This window comes from Hibiscus syriacus, unplaced genomic scaffold (genome assembly GCF_006381635.1).
Source record: "Hibiscus syriacus cultivar Baekdansim isolate YM2019G1 unplaced genomic scaffold, ASM638163v2 tig00110747_pilon, whole genome shotgun sequence".
In the NCBI taxonomy this organism is placed as follows: Eukaryota; Viridiplantae; Streptophyta; class Magnoliopsida; order Malvales; family Malvaceae; genus Hibiscus; species Hibiscus syriacus.
In genome coordinates this window covers 60,686-77,919 of record NW_024062848.1, presented here as the reverse complement: position 1 = coordinate 77,919, position 17,234 = coordinate 60,686, and the positions used below count along the sequence as shown (strand labels likewise).

The 17,234-nt window shown below is 35.8% G+C and overlaps 1 protein-coding gene across 1 annotated transcript; it reads left to right on the top strand.

Annotated features, from left to right (window-relative positions):
* The first annotated feature begins 709 nt into the window (after positions 1 to 709).
* Positions 710 to 4,250, top strand: LOC120139472 (TORTIFOLIA1-like protein 3). The gene is given in 6 exon segments (XM_039154674.1): positions 710 to 1,591; positions 1,742 to 1,850; positions 2,114 to 2,634; positions 3,089 to 3,209; positions 3,212 to 3,511; positions 3,865 to 4,250. Coding segments are annotated over 5 exon segments (1,833 nt in total). The 5' UTR covers positions 710 to 793; the 3' UTR covers positions 3,496 to 3,511; positions 3,865 to 4,250.
* The last annotated feature ends 12,984 nt before the right edge of the window (positions 4,251 to 17,234 follow it).

Below are 17,234 nucleotides of genomic sequence, written 5' to 3'. Positions count from 1 at the left end.
GTTGACAATCCTATTCCCACCTTGAGTAGAGTAAAAAAACAACAAAAATTAAATAATTTTTTTTATTGTATTACATGTCCTCAAATTATAATATTTATTTTTAAGTTGATCCTTAAATTTTGAATATTCTAATTTCATCCATAAATTATAACTCTTATTTTAAATTAGTCCTTAAACTTTTAAATGTTTTAATTTCATCCCTAAACTATAACCTTTTTATTGAATTGGTCCCAAAACTTTTAAATATTCCTATTTTATCCCCAAATTCATCCAAATATATAATTATTTTTAACCATAGACTAACCTAAATTTTGTTTTTTCTTCAAAAATATAATAATATAACTTGGCCTGGTAATTTTATTAACAATGGATGTGATTAGTATATACATATATTTTGGAATGAAATTGGAATGTTCAAAAAGTTTGGGGACTAATTTAAAATGAATGTCATAACTTAAGGATGAAATTGAAATGTTAAAAATTTTGAGGACTAATTTAAAAGATACTCATAATTAAGGATGAAATTAAAATGTTTTAAAGTTTATGAATCAATTTAAAATGATGGTTATACTTTGAGAAATTGTAATGCAATTAAGTAGATAAAAAAACAAATCTACCAAAATACTCAAAACGCTACCGTTTCATTTTTTTTATGGAGTTCTTTTAACGACTCTCCATCCTCACCTTAAAATTATAAAGGCCTGGACGGATCTCGGAGATATCCCATCGCTGGGGAATCGCCCAATGTTACCGCCACCCGTACCGCCGGCTGCTCCGCTGCTCTCGGAAAATTATGCAAAGAGAAGAATTGGGGCAATCTTTTAAGCTCAAAATTAACACTCTTTTAAGCAAGCTCGGCGACCGAGACACCTTCTCTCTCGCGGCTGCTGAGCTCGACTCCGTTGCTAGAAACCTGGATGCCACGTCACTTCCGACTTTCCTTTCTTGTATCCTCGCCGTCGATTCCTCCGATAAAAGCGGGGTCCGTAAGCAATGCGTGAAACTCATTACTTTTTTGGCGGTTACTTATCCAAATTCTCTCGCTCATTTCCTCCACAAAATTCTCTCTAATCTCCTCCGCCGTCTGAGGGATCCCAACTCCGCCGTCCGCTCTGCCTGCGTCGACGCCGTCTCGGCTCTCTCCGCCAACCTCACCAAATGCAACTTCTCATCTTCGTTTCTGAAGCCCTTGAGCGACGCGGTTTTCACGGAGCAAGAACCGAACGCGCAGATCGGGGCGGCATTGTGTTTGGCGGCCGCGATCGATGGATCACCCGACCCGCATCCGGTTAGGCTGGGGAAGATGATAACAAAGCTGGAGAAACTCGTGAAATGTGATGCTTGTAAGGCGAAGGCAGCAGTTTTGGTGGTGATCGGGAGTGTGATCAGATCAGGTGGGGCGTCGAATTTGGGTGAAAAGATGATGAAAGGATTGGTGGGGTGTTTGATCGGGTTCTTGAGTAGTGAGGACTGGGCAACGAGGAAGGCGGCGGCAGAGGCGCTTGGGAAGTTAGCAGTGGTTGAGAAAGATTCATTAGCTGAGTTCAAAACTGATTGCATCAAAATCTTTGAGGCTAGAAAATTTGATAAGGTTTTTATTCATTTATCTATTATTATTATTATTCTTAGTGTTATGATTATGATGATGTAAAACACATGCATGTAGTAATCTAGTCGTTTTTAGATTATTTTTTTTAGCTAAATTCTAGTAAGATCATTTATATTTTGGTTTACCATGTAGGTAAAGGCCGCCAGGGAGGTTATGAGTCAGATGTTAGAGGCCTGGAAGCAGATTCCGGATGTTTCAGAAGAGGCATCACCACCGCCTCGATCACGGTCTTCATCGAGAGGTATATGATGATCTGCTTCTGCTTGATTGAAGTTCGATACCTTGGCTAATGCCTTCTATTTTATCTGGTTGATTCAAGAAGATCTTAATTAGAAATGTTGCATAGAATCAATGAATCTTTTCCATGAGCTGGTTATTTTGTAATTGTTTTTTGCAAGTTGCAGGGAAGATTAATGATATGATGTGATCATTTTCATTGAATATTTAACATTTTGGTAACATAGATACGAATTTTTACTGGATTTGGTTCTGTTCTCATAACAGAGGATGCAAGTGATAGACACTGTTCGCCTGGTGCTAAATTGTCTTCCAATGCGGATATTGCAGTTAAGAAACCTTCTTTGACGAAAAGGTCAACTCCACCCGATAGTTCCTTTGCAACCAAAGCTTGGAAGAGAACCATTTTAAAGGAAACCGTTCAGAAAGTTAATGGCAAGAAGCCCCTAGACTGGAGAGTTGAGTTTGCTAATACTGTGACAGGGGTTCATGAGGACGGTTTCAAGGAGAGGAGAAATAATGAGAATCCGAGATATGCAAAGTCTCAAGTAAGGCGGTCCCTTTTCAGTAATAAGATTTCCAATGACAAAACACAAAAAATTGGTGGTTCAAAGTCTGGATCTCGTGTTGCTCCTTGTCAAGATGAAATCCCAGAATCTGCTGTTGCGGTTAGTAATGCCTCTGAAAATCTCTGTGCAAACCACAAAGACTGTGAGGATTTATCCTTGATCCGCACCCAACTGGTTCAGATAGAAAAGCAGCAATCTAGCCTACTAGATCTCCTGCAGGTTTGTTTCCAATCCTTGAAAAGTAAATATCCTCACCATCTTGTAATTTGAGGGTCATAATGATATATCTCTGAAGATAACTTTTTTCAGTAACATAAGGTGCTTATGCATTCCATTATTGAAGTGACAGTTAACTCACAAGCAAATGAACTAAATTACTGAATTTGGATTGATTTAGTAACTCTCTGAGTATTGGCATCATCAATTGTACTGAAATACACCGATATTTAAAATCTCCTAGACTTCTGGTTCCGACCAATCTCTTTGAACTTGAAAGAAAGTTGGTACCCCTATGCATTAATAGTTGGTACTCCTGACATTTGATTTTCATGTTTTGAGCTTAATACAATAATAGTTGGTACCCCTATGCATTACTACTGCATGTACTTTAATTATGCTAATTATCACATCAAGGTTTTATATCACCTGATTTTTTTTCTTTCTTTTTGTCTAGAGATTCATTGGTAGCTCACAGACTGGAATAAATTCTCTAGAGACTCGCGTGCACGGTCTAGAACTGGCTTTGGATGAGATCTCATATAACTTGGCTGTCTCAACTGGGAGAATGTCTACCTCCAGCGGGCTACTTGTTGCCTATTTCCTGCTGCAGGGTTTTTGAGATCCAAGTTCTGGAGGAAAACAGGGATGAATACAGATGGTGGTCAATACAATACCTCTATGGTTTCTACATCCATTGGCACCCAATCCATGGCTGCCACACGTTATAGAGCTTACAGAAACTCCAATGAAACATCTGAGAACCATAGGTTACGACTTCATGGTGGCGGTGGATTTATTATGAATCCATTGGCAGAAGTTCCTAGTGATTCAAGGCATGTCTCTGAGATACCATATCAGTGACCACCCAAAGCAGTAGGTATTTAACCTTAAATTTTACCGTTAGTCTTTTAATTCCATTTTCATTTGGTAGAACCTGATTGAATGTCTCTAGACAGTACCTCTATGTTCAGTTGAAACTTGAACTGCTATTTAATATGTCCTTCACATTCATTCTTACAATTACAGGTGCTACTTATATATTTTGCCACCCAATAATCAACCTTGTATTCTCATGAGCTTATATTTTTAATATCCTTGTATTCTCATCACAGACGTAAGTCATAAGACATGCTTTTTTTTCTTTCTGAACCTTTATGATTAAGGTTTAGTTTCTACCTTTAACAGGTTTCTGATTTGCATTTCGACTTTGTGTAGGCTTGCTGCATATTTGGGACCTGGAATTCATAGAAAATGCAAGGTTATCAGTCAATTGTGATCATTCACTTATATCTTCCATATTATGAAGCAGCCAATAGCAATATGCTTGCTTGAATTCTCAGGCAGTTCGTTATAAATGCAACTCCGAGAGACGGTAATTCACCTCCGAGAGTCTACCGTCTCATATCCTCCACAGAGATCACGGGAAGGGTATCATCTAATAAATATAGTGAAAATGTCTATGGGTTTTTAAATGTTTTCGGAACACTTTATATTTCTTTTTCTACATTTCTCCTTGGCTTTACAAATCGTGTGAAATCATTATAACTTTACACAAGTGATGAGCATCCAATGTTGGTTGTTTGATAATAATGATGGGTGTGGGTGTCTGATTAAGTTAATGCAAACAAGAAAGTTGCTTATTTGACCTAACCCTTTGTCCCACTCTACATAAAAACTCTCTTATTGGTGTAATATTATTATGGATCAAATTACTCAAAAAAGAAATATATATATTATTGTGGATCAAAATCTTGAAGGTGAATCCTGTAAATCCTAAATAGTACGACAAACAATCGATCGATTTGAATGGTACACAGAACCACTGGAGTTATTAACCCAAATTTTTTCTTAATTGACATGTTTTCCTTAAAAGTGCTCATGATAAAATAAATCGACCACATTTATATAAAATAGTTTACATCAGGAGCTCCCAAAAATAATAATTTAAAATATATAGACCAACATTTTAAATAAAGTTATGACTCAATGAGTATAATGGTTCACAAATATATATGCCCTTTAAAGAAGAACTTAGACTTACTTTGATGCACTCAGTCTGGAACTCAATTGAACAAAAGGCTCCTCAACTGCTCCTTTACTAACCTGCGTAAGGAAACAAGTTCCAAACGTTGAGCTAATTAGCTCAGTGTCACACTAACAACTAAATCATACTAAATGTATTCAATAGAATGCTCAAGCCATCACATAATATACATCAGTGAGTATCCTCGTATATTGCACCCTCTACTCTGTGGTAGACATCATGGCGCGGGTAAGGGTTCTACATCTAGGAGCTCACGCACTCCTCTAGTCTATTGAGTTGTGGTCCATAATCTCTACATCGGGCACAACACCCTCGACTAACCCACCATTTGCGAGTGTCGGACCTTGCGCCCTAGTTAGTTATTTTAAAGTGCCTTGCGCACTAGCTAAGGATATCCGGACTAAAAGTACTTTCTCGATACTAGTATAATTTCTAATGTAACTCGGGTGTCCTGATTGTTTCCAGAGTATTAAAAAAATCTACTTTTATGTCACCTTAATTAATCTGTTAAGTTATCCTAGTATCAATACTCACGACTATGGTATCTCGGGTGTCCTGATTGGTTAAGTTTGTTAAGTATACTTTTATGTCTACTTTTTATGTAACTCGGGTGTCCTAATTAGTCTAGTATCGATACTCACGACCATGGTATCGATACCATATGAGTTTTCGATACTAAAATTGGGTTTGATGTTTGAAATAATGTTTTGGTATCGATACCATACTGAGAGTATCAATACTGGTATCGATACTCCCATGAGTATCGATACCAAAAATGGCTACTGGAATCTGTTAAGTTATCCTAGTATAGATACCACCTGCGAGTATTGATACCTTACCTACAATATTGATACACATTGCTTGAGTATCGATACTTATAGCTTACAAACCCCTTTATATTTTATCCTCTAAAGAACAATATCGGTATTGTTCTTCCAGTACCAATACTCCTGCCCAAACATACTTTACTTAGGCACATAAATGACTCTTTAAACCACCCGCCCTATTGAGGTTTCCGACCATTGTTAGAGTTTTATGTGATCTTAAGGGGTCATAATAAGGCTTAGAAACATGCAATAATACTAAACATATAAGTTACCATGAAATCCACTCAACATGCTTTAAACTAACCCTTAAACTACATTGCATTTCTAGTGACCCCAAATGGTATGAAAAAGTTGTAAGTGTGTTATCTTGAAATTCTTGGATGCTAGTAAAGCCCTGAAATCACTCAAGAGGTAATTTCTCTTTTCCCCTTGCTTTTGAGCTTTCTCCCACTTCTTTAACTAATCAAGGTAAGAAAAAGAAATTACTACATCAACTAGGTGGTTGGACTAAAAATAATGACACTTCTTATAAGTTGAATCTATTAAAAACAACTTAGAATCCATAGATTAACTTAAACCTCCTAAAAACCCATTTTTGGAACTAAGTGTAAAACTTGAGAAATTGGGCTTAAATTAAAGCTATAAGGATGGGGATTAACATTCTCACATTGGTTAAACGATCTAAACTTTAAATGCTTGAAATCTTCACTTTGGAAAGAAAGAGGAAGATGAAAAGTTAAAGGGAAGAGGAAAAGTGTCTGGTGGGTGTTAAGGGAAGTGGTTTAAGCAAAACTTATAATAGGGAAGGGGGTTTTGAATTTTCAAACAACAAGGAGAAATTTGAACTTTTAGTCCATCTACTTTCAATTTCATAAAATACTCATCACCTTTCAATAATTATCTTGGACCCAACTCAAACCAACTATCACTAAACTTGATCAAAGCTATTCTAATAGGTTATTTGGTCTTTAAATATGGGTCTAGGGTTGACTCAAACTACTAACTCGAGATTCGGGGCATTACAATTCTCCCATCCTAATAAGAAATTTTATTCTTGAAATTTTAATTGGATAAAAGGGACGCAGATACTGGAGTTGCATGTCTTCCTCAATTATCCAAGTAGCTTCATCGACTCCATGATTTCTCCAAAGAACCTTTACTAAGGGAATTTACTTGTTCCTTAACACTTTCCCCTCATTGATTAGAATTTAAATCAGTTCCTCTTTGTAGGTCATGTCAGGACTCAACTTAACTTGCTCTAAGGATATGACATGCGAAGAGTCAGAACGATACCTCTTGAGCATGAACATGTGGAACATATTATGAATGCGCTCCAACTCTAGGGGTAGGGCTAACTGATAGTTTACTGGTTCGATTCTCTCAAGCACCTCATAAGAACCGATAAAACATAGGGTCAACTTCCCCTAACGTCCAAATCGTAGTAATTTCTTCCACAGACACACCTTAAAGAATACCTTGTCGCCCACAAAAAACTCAATTTCCTTGCGCTTCAAATCTTAATACGACCTCTGCCTATCTGATACCCTCCCTTAGTCTACTATGAATTACCCTAACCTTCTCTTCAGTTTCTCTAATCATATCTAGTCCCACTATCTTCCACTCATTAAGCTCGGTTAAAAAAAAGATGAGTTCTATACTTACGTCCATACAGAGCTTCATACAGGGCCATCTGAATGCTCAAATGATAACTATTATTATACGCGAACTTCACTAAAGGTAGGTGATCCTCTAAACTACTATCAATATCAATAACGATGCACCTAAGCATGTCCTCGAGGACTTGAATAACACGCTCTGACTGACCATTTGTTTGAGGATGAAACGCGGTGCTAAAATGGAGTTTGGTGCCTAGGGAATCAGGAAGAGCTTTCCAAAATCGTGAAGTGAACCTAAGGTCTCTATTTGAAATGATCGAAGTCAAGACTCAATGCAATCTTACTATCTTGCGGATGTAGAGCTGCACTAACCTCTCCAAGGTGGAGTCCATTATAACTGGTAAGAAGTTAGAGGACTTGGTCAATCGATCTACTATCACCCAAACCGTGTCATGTTTGCGTCGGTAACCTAGTCACAAAATCCATAGTTACTATGTGTCACTTCCCCTGCAATATCTGAATCAGCTGGAGCAACCCCGAGGGAACCTAATGTTCTTCCTTAACACTTTGGTACACTAGACATTTTGCGACAAATTCATACACTTTTCTCTTCATGCCCGATCAAAACTACAAAGGTCGAAGCTCTTGGTACATCTTGTTGCTACAAGGGTGAAGTGAAAGTGTACTATAATGGGCCTCGTGAAGAATCTTAGTACGTAACTATTCCACATCGGGCACACATAAATGACCCTTAAAGAACAACACTTCACCATCTTGTAACTTGAACCTTGGGGCCTCGCCTCGGTGGACTTGCTCCATGCGAGCCCTTAAACGACTGTCTAAATTTTTAATCTTTTGACCCAACTTACTAATTTGGGTTTTACTCAGAGCTCGCCTAACAAATCCCCATCACTAGATATACTCAAGCGTGTTAGCAATGCTCTTAACTTTGACATCGACTTTCGACTCGACGTATCAGTTACATATTTTCTTTTCCCATGTGGTAATCGATAATGTAATCATAATCCTTTAACAACTTAGCCCATTTACGTTGCCTCAAGTTTAACTCTTTTTGGGTGAGGAAATACTTTAAACTCCCGTGATCTATAATAATGTAGCGCTTCTCTTCAAATAGATAGTTCCTCTAAATCTTTAGTGCGAAGACTATGGCTGCAAGCTCTAAATTGTGGTGGGGTAATTCCTCTCATGAGGCTTAATCTGACGGGACGGGTAGGCCACCACCTTTTTCTCTTGCATTAACACACATACTAAGCCGTTTAGTGAGGCATCGCTAAACACGGTGAAGTCCTTCCCTGACTTAGGTTGGGTTAAAATTGAAGCTTGGGTCAGAAGGGGTTTTAATTGTTCGAAACTTCTATATTGTTTCTCAACCCACACAAAACGACACTGCCTTATGAAGAAACTTAGTCATTGGGCTGCTAACATCGTAAAACCCTTTACAAATCAACGACAGTAGCCTATAGACCTAAGAAACTACGCACCTATATTATGTTATTTGGTAGCTCCCACACAAGTACCACATGAATATTCTGTGGATCAACTTGAATACCATTCACTAATAAAACATGTCCCAAAAACAAAACCTTGGACAACTAAAACTTGCATTTCTTGAACTTGGTAAAAAGCTATCGATCCTGAAGGGTCTAAAGAACTATACGGAGATGTTGGTTCTGCTCTTCCTCTGATAGCGAGTATACCAAAATATCATCAATGAAAACCACCATGAACTAGTCCAAGTATAGGTGGAAAACTTGATTCATGAGGTCTGAATGTCGTAAGGGTGTTGGTGAGTCCAAACAGTATTACAAGGAACTCATAATGACCGTATCTTGTTCTAAACGATGTCTTTTCTATATCTGCCTCCTAAACCTTTGACTGGTAGTACTCATATCTCATATCTATCTTAGATAAAACACATGCTCCCTTAAGTTGGTCGAAGAGGTTATCGATTTTGGGAAGGGGATAACGGTTCTTGATGATTATTTTGTTCAACTGATCTTGACAAAGAGAACCGACACTCCCCAATGAGAAATACTTGGTTGAATGAACCCTTTTTATAGAAACTCTTAGATTTAAACCTTCAACTCTTTTAGCTCTGTCGATGCCACACGGTAGGGAAAAATGAACACTAGAGCAGACCATGACATTATCTTTATACTAAACTCTAACTCTCGATCCAGCGATAACCCTGGTAATTCCTCCGAAAACATATCTGAGAATTCTCAGACAGTTTGGATATCCTCTAACCTCATAACTACAACCCTAGTATCGACTATATGGGCCAATAAAGCTTTGCATCCCTGCTCTAACATATTTTGTGATTTAAGGGGTGACATAACCCTTACACACTTAGGGTTCTCACCAAACATCACGATCATAGTCCCATAATTCTTCCTGAGTATAAGCCATCGAAGCTTACACCTCAAGCTGACATCATGCTCCAAAAACCAGTCCATGTCTAAAATCAAATCAAACTCCCTAAAAGGAAGCTCCATATGATTAACGTGGAATGTCTCACTTTAAATTTTAGTCGAACATGTACGACATACCTTATCCACTAGAACATCTAATCCTAAAGGACTAGACACCTGAACCCCTATCTCAAGATTATTAGCTAGAAAATTTCTCTCTTGAACTAGATCATAATAGATATAGGATTGGTGGATCCTAGGTCGACTAATGTAGTAACCGAAATAGAAAAATACTGTAAAAATACCTGAGATCACATCGGCTGTATCACAATCCTCCTAAGCTCAGACTTCTAGTTAACGAGCGATAACTTTGGGCTCAACACTAGCCCTAAATATGGCTGCACCCCTAGTGGTCTAACCAGATGTATAACTCCCACCTCTCTGGGGTCCTCTACCCTCTACACGATAGTGCTGACCTATGAGTCAATGATGGGTTCATATCCTACGCCTTTGGACAATCTCTAACGTAGTGATTTAGGGAACCACAATTATAACAACCCCTAAACCCCTATCGATAAGCCCCCAGATGCCTCTTTCCGTAGATGGGACAAATGGGTCGAAATTTTCCCTTGATGAATCCCCAGAACTCTCTACTGATGCGATGGTCAATGGTCTCCTGCGCTGGTCATATCTACCTCACCTCTGCTTGTACTATGCACAGATTTGCTAGACTGGCCTGCTAGAGCCCTCCAAGACCCCTGAGAATAAATCACTCTCTTGGATGGCTGGGAAGGTTATGATGACCCTATCGCTCCTCTGGTCTGATCAGGAGTAACCTTGACTTCAGCAGCTTTTATTCCTAGAACCCTTTCTACGACTTTCGCCTAATGGGCTAACTCAGTGAACACTCTCGATGGATCAACAACTAGTTATGTTAGGATGTCTAGACGGAGGTCCTCCCTAAACCTCCTACAATGATGATACTTTGATGACACTAGATCTAATATATACCGACTCAAGTGGAGGAACTCTACCTTATATTCAAATACAAATTGGTCCCTCTAGGTCAATTGAGTTAACTGGTCCCTCAAAGCATCTACATGAGCCTCTCTTATGTACTTTTTACGAAACTCCTCTAAGAAGAGACCCCAATTGGGTCACTCAGGCTCTAATCACATCTCGAATGTCTCCCACCAATCGATAATGTCACCCTTTAGCAGGGAGGTATACACTTTAGCATACCTTATGGGATGAGGTGTAACTGATGAAGGATCGTAAAGGTTTTTCTTAGCCCCTGATCAGTCGTTATAAGGTCATCATATCCTATGCCAAAGAAACCTATGGTTCGGTACCTCTAGAGCCTCTCAATCGAGGACTCCTACGGCACTACGACGAGAGGGGCTGGGGGAGATGGTTGGGTAGATGGGGTAACTAGTGACTTGGGAATGACTCTAGCAATGTGTCTCAAGGTCACAGTTAAATCTCTAAAGAAGGTTGTCTCCTCGACCTCTGCATCCATATGCTCATCAAAATATGTCTCTAGGACGAAATCATCACCCAAATCACTCGTGAGGGAAGCCCTACTCTCGTTTCTACCCTCCTGACTATGGCATGGGCTCTCATCCATAGCTAAAATTCTGAAATTTAATAATAACGAGGAATTAATTTCACTATTCTAAACCCATAAGTACTCTTAACATTCTTAGAGTCATATATACTCATAAACTCTCATTGACTATGACCCGTAGGCCCTAGAAACGTCTAAACATGATGTTCTAATACAACTAAATATAACACCCTAAACCAGTACAACACACAATCATCGATTTGAATTCTACACTGAGCCACTGAGTGGCTAACCAAAAATTTTCTTAATTAACATGGTTTTCTTGAAAGTGCTTATGATAAAATAAATCGACCATGTTTATATAAAATAGTTTACATCAGGAGCTCTCAAAAATAATAATTCAAAATATACATGCCAATATTTTAAATAAAGTTATGACTCAACAAGTGCAAAGGTTCACAAATATACATGACCTCTATAGAAGAACTCGAGATGTACTCTGTTGCACTCGGTCTGGATCTCAATTGAACAAAAGGCTCCTCAATTGCTCATCCACTAACCTGCATAATGAAACAAATTCCAAATGCTGAGCTAACTAGCTAGTGTCACACTAACAACTAAATCATACTAAATGTATTCAATAGAATGCTCAAGCTATCACATAATATACATCAGTGAGTATACTCGTATATTGCACTCTCTACTCAATGGTAGACATCTTGGTACGACTGATGGTTCTACATCTCGGAGTGCAACCCTCTAGTCTACGAGGATATGGTCCAGAATCTCTACATTGAACACAACACCCTCAATTAAATCACCCCTTGCGAGTGTCGGACCTTGCACCCTAGTTAGTCAGTTTAAAGTGCCTTGCGCACTACCTAAGGATATCCAGACTGAAACTACTTTCTCGATACTAGTATCATTTCTAAAATAACCCAAGTGTCCATATTGTTTCCCAGTATTCAGACAAGGCTAGTTTTATGTCACCATAATTAATCTCATTTTTAATGAAATAAAACATTATTCTTCTTCTCGCTTGTTGTCTTATTTGGGAGTAATTTAAGCTTTTAGGAAACCTAATTTACCTTTTAAAATCTCTTGGATTTCTTGCCTAAAAAAGTACGAGAATATCGATACTCACCCTTGGATATTGATACCTTAAGGTTAAAACAAGTTGAAAATAGGTGATTGGTATCGATACTGCTGGTCCAGTATAGAAACTGTTGGTACAATATCGATACTCACGACTATGATATCGATATCATATGAGGTATCAATACTAAAATTGGGTTCGATGTTTGAAATAATGCTTTGATATCGATACCCTATTGAGAGTATAAACAATGCTATTGATACTCCCATGAGTATCAATATAAAAAATGGCTACTAGAATCTACTAAGTTATCCTAGTATCGATATCACCCTATGGGTATCGATACCTTACATACAATATCAATACCCATTGCTTGAGTATTGACACTTCTAGCTTACAAACCCCTTTATATTTTATCCTCTGAAGAAAAGTATCGGTACTGTTCTTCCATTACCAATACTCGTGGCCAAACATGCCTTACTTAGACATGAAAATGACTCTTTAAACCACCTAAAATTGCCCTATTGGGGTTCCCAACCATTATTAGAGTTTTATATGATCTTAAGAGGTCCTAATAAATCCCTAAAACCACTCAAGAGGTAATTTCTCTTTCCCCTTGCTCTTGAGCTTTCTATCACTTCTTTCACTAATCAAGGTAAGAAAAATGAATTACTACATCCGCTAGGTGGTTGGATTAAAGATAAGAACACTTCATATAACTTGAATCTATTAAAAACAACCTAGAATCCATAGATTCTCTTAAATATCCCAAAAACCCATTTTTGGAACTAAGTGTAAAACATGAGAAATTGGGGTTAAATTAAAGCTAGAAGGATGGGGATTAACATTCTCACCTTGGTTAAACTGAACTAACCTTGAAATGCTTGAAATCTTCACTTTGGAGAGGAAGAGGAATAAGAAGAGGAAGAGGAAGAGGAAGAGGAAGAGGAAGAGGAAGAGGAAGAGGAAGAGGAAGAGGAAGAGGAAGAGGAAGAGGAAGAGTTGAAGGGAAGAGGAAGAGTTTTTAGTGGGCTGTTACGGGAAGTGATTCACATAATCTTATAATAGAGAAGGGGTTTTCAGCTTTCAAACAACAAGGGGAAATTTACAATTTTAGTCCCTCTACTTTTAATTTCATAAAATACTCCTTACCATTCAATAATTCTCTTAGACCCAACTCAAGCCCACTATCACTATACTTGGTCTAAGCTATTCTAATGGTCCTTTGGTCTCTAAATATGGGTTTTGGGTTCACCCAAACTACTAACCCAGGATTCGGGGCGTTACAAATCCAATTGTTGGTGTACTATTGTTTGAAAATGCTAAACAAACAATATTCTGCAACCATTTCTTTAGTCGAATGAGCCAAAACTAATAAAGCTTTGTCCTGGATCTTCCCTCTTCTGGCATTGCTGCACTATCTGCCAACAAGCAATTCAGGAGGCTGAAAATAGGCTATTACCATTTATGGTACAAATTATATGCACAATCAGACAAAGTTTGCATAAAAATTATTGAGTTGTTTGATGTTTTTCTTTGTGTAGTTTTAGGGACTTAAGAAAAAATTGGAAATTAGAATTTTTTATGGGTAAAATAGATATAAAATATTGTTTGGGATTATTTGATATTTTAACAGTTTTTATGAGTAAAACTAAATATTAATCTCTTTTGCCATGTCATCAATTTGACTGACGGAGATAACGGTAGAGTGATCATTTTGCTACAAATCGATAACGTTAGTAACCAATTTGTTACTTTTGAAACTTCAATAGGGAAAATAAAAATTTACTCGAACATCAAACAACTCAATAATTTAAATATGACATAAATAAAATAGATATATCAATGTAAAATAATAAAAATATGATACATAAATGAAATAAATATATTTATGTAAGGTAATAAAAAATTACAACTTCAAGTTCTCTCAAATAAAATAGTTTTTTTTTTCGAATAATCTCAAATGAAATATTAAATCCATGTCAATGAGATGTTAACAAATAAAATGTTAAATCCAAACCAAAAAGGTGTTAAATTATATGGTAGATTAATGTCATGAGATTTTGAGTGTCGGTCGATATTTGAGTTTTATGTTATATATATTATATTAAATTTTATCAAATTTTATCTTAATTTAAAATTCATAATAAATTGAGTTTTCCAATTTATTTTAGTTTGAGTCATCTTCAATTTGTTTTTATAATAATTAACTATGTTTATAGAAATTAATTTTTGTTTACTTTTTAATTTAAATTTTATAATAAATAAGTTTTATCCATTTTTAATATAAAGAAGAGTTAGATGATTCACTATTTTAAAAATGTCTTCCACGAACACTATTTTACAACACCTAAATAATTCTTTAATATTATTGAAGTCTTTTGTTTGAGTCTGAAATAAGTCTGAATTACGCACCCACATGTTTGTTGCAAATTAGTCCTCTTTTTGAGGTTAAATCGTTATTTGATCTAGGAGTTCCATTTGTATTTTATTCAATATATTCTGATTTGAATCGTATTTTTCTTATATTTTATAATAAATAATTATATTATAATAATTTAAATATATTACCTTTATAATATCAAACGATAGTATTATATATATTTAAAAAATAAATTTATATATTTAATAATAATATGTTATTATAAACTTGCAGTTATCTTTTAAATTTTAAAATATATCTTCCTAAATAATTAAATATATAATATGTAAAATCAATAGCGGTGCATAAAATACAAATCTTGCCGACAGGGACCAGTGTAGTGATGGCCGGACAGCTCTCTTGCCGACACTATATGTCCTTCCGCGAGGCGCCTTTTCTTTTTGCTTTTTAAAGGTTAAGACGCGGATTTTTGGGGAAAAAGTTAATATATAATTTACACATATAATGGCTGTTCCTTGTTCTCATATGTAATGAGTAAGGGGAGGTAAGATAGTAGACTGTTTTCAATACCAGATTGAGAGCAACTTCCGTAGAAGACCTCCGAATTATAAAATACAAAAAATACAAAAAATTCATAAAAAAATTTAATACATATAAATTATAATTAATACATATAATATATTTATTAAAATCTTAAAATTATAATTAAATTATTTTAATATAAAATTATTACATTTATTTTCATATAAATTAAAAATACAAAAAATTCATAAAAAATTTGCAGTACACAATTTATACATATAAAAAGTTGTATTTATTAAATTTTTAAAAATACAGTTAAATTGATATAATACAAAAATATTAAATTTATTTTAATATAAATTAAATTATATAAAATTGACAAAATATTATTTTACCTTCGGAGGTATTCCTCCGCAAGTCACAACTTCACAATAATTGTTTCGTTTATCTAAACTTGTGGGGAACTCTTCCACACGTTAAAACTTTCGAAATTTCATATTTTCTGATCAGCCATAAGTCCTTGAAAAGATAGTTAATAGATCCAACAGATGTGTCGCATATAAATATATTGTCACATTCATTTACTCTATTAGGCTACGAATAACATGATAACTCGACGTTTAAAATTAACTCTAAGGGTCAATATATATATTATCATGTAATATTGAGAAGGGGCCTCTTTCTTATTCTCTTTTTTTCTCTTATACTATGTATTGCCTTAGCTCACCATGCTACCAAAAACCATCAATTGTGATTCTCCGCCTAAATGAAAAAAAATGAATTACCTACAGTAATCACAATTGACTTTTTACCATCAACAATTACCATCAACAATTAGTGTGATCAGTATAGAGTTACTTCCCAATCAAAAGAATAAGTCAAAATAATCCTGCAAGAGCAAAGCAACCAAACTAATATTCCATTCTCTTCTCAATATTCCTCTGAAGTGCGGTTTCTTCCAACCAACAGAAACAAAGCATGTATGAAATGACCAACTACCAGACTTACCAAGGTTCCTACAACTAAAATGGCTACAAATACTCTAAACAACCGTACCACTAATACGTGTACTCCCATGACCAAAGTCTCTTGCATGTCTAAAACTTACAGAATGAGCTGCAAAACCTGTAGGTGTAGTTCCAAGTTTCTCATACGGTCTAGTTGTAGTTGCAATAGTAAAATCAGTAGCAACAAGAGGTGATCCAAAAGAACTCTCCAAGAGCTGCTGATCTCCCAGCGTTAAGAAAGAAACTTCGAAGAGAGAAGGAATAATGGGTCTTTAACACTGAGGAGAGACGCTAACAAAAGCAAGTGGTATCTCTCCTGAATGCTTCAATGGATATCATTCCCCCTAGACACCAACCTCAAGGGGAACTGTTGAAACTATTTTGACATAACAAACTAAGGGAAAAATGCTTTTTGGACTGGATTAAATTTATTCAAAGTTTCCAAAAAATAATTCAAACTCCACAAAATAGTTTTATAGGTAAGTTGTATCGATATTGTTCTTACAGTATCGATACTACGTGAATAATATTGATACTATTCTTGCAGTATTGATGCCAAAGGTAAGAGAATTACTGATAATGTAATACCTCAAATTTTGTTTAGTGACTAAAATATAAATTTTAAAAGTTTGGTAATCAAAGTATAAAATTGTAGATGTTTAGGGACCAAAGTATAATTTTTAAAAGTTATATATTTTGGGCATGTAAATGGACAGTTCAACCCCAAGAATAACGTTTTCATGGGTTTTAGATTTTTGATCCGGGATTTATATAAAAATCTATTAAGAGAAAGTTCGTTAAAATATTTGAATAACTGGATCGAATCGGAAGTTTACAAAAATTTAAAGAAAGGTAGTTTGAAGTTAGAAATATTATTTTTGATATTTTTAAATAGTAAAATTTAACTTGGAGCAATGGAATTTCTGTGTTAAAGTGGAATAATGAATTTTAGTGACTAAATTAAATTTTTGGAAAATTGGAAGGGCAAATATTGAAATTAGTAAATGAGATTTTTATATTTATTTAATATTATTAAAATAGAGATAAAAGGATGGCATGGAGGTAATTATCATGATTCATTAAGGGCAAGTTTGACTTTTGGACTA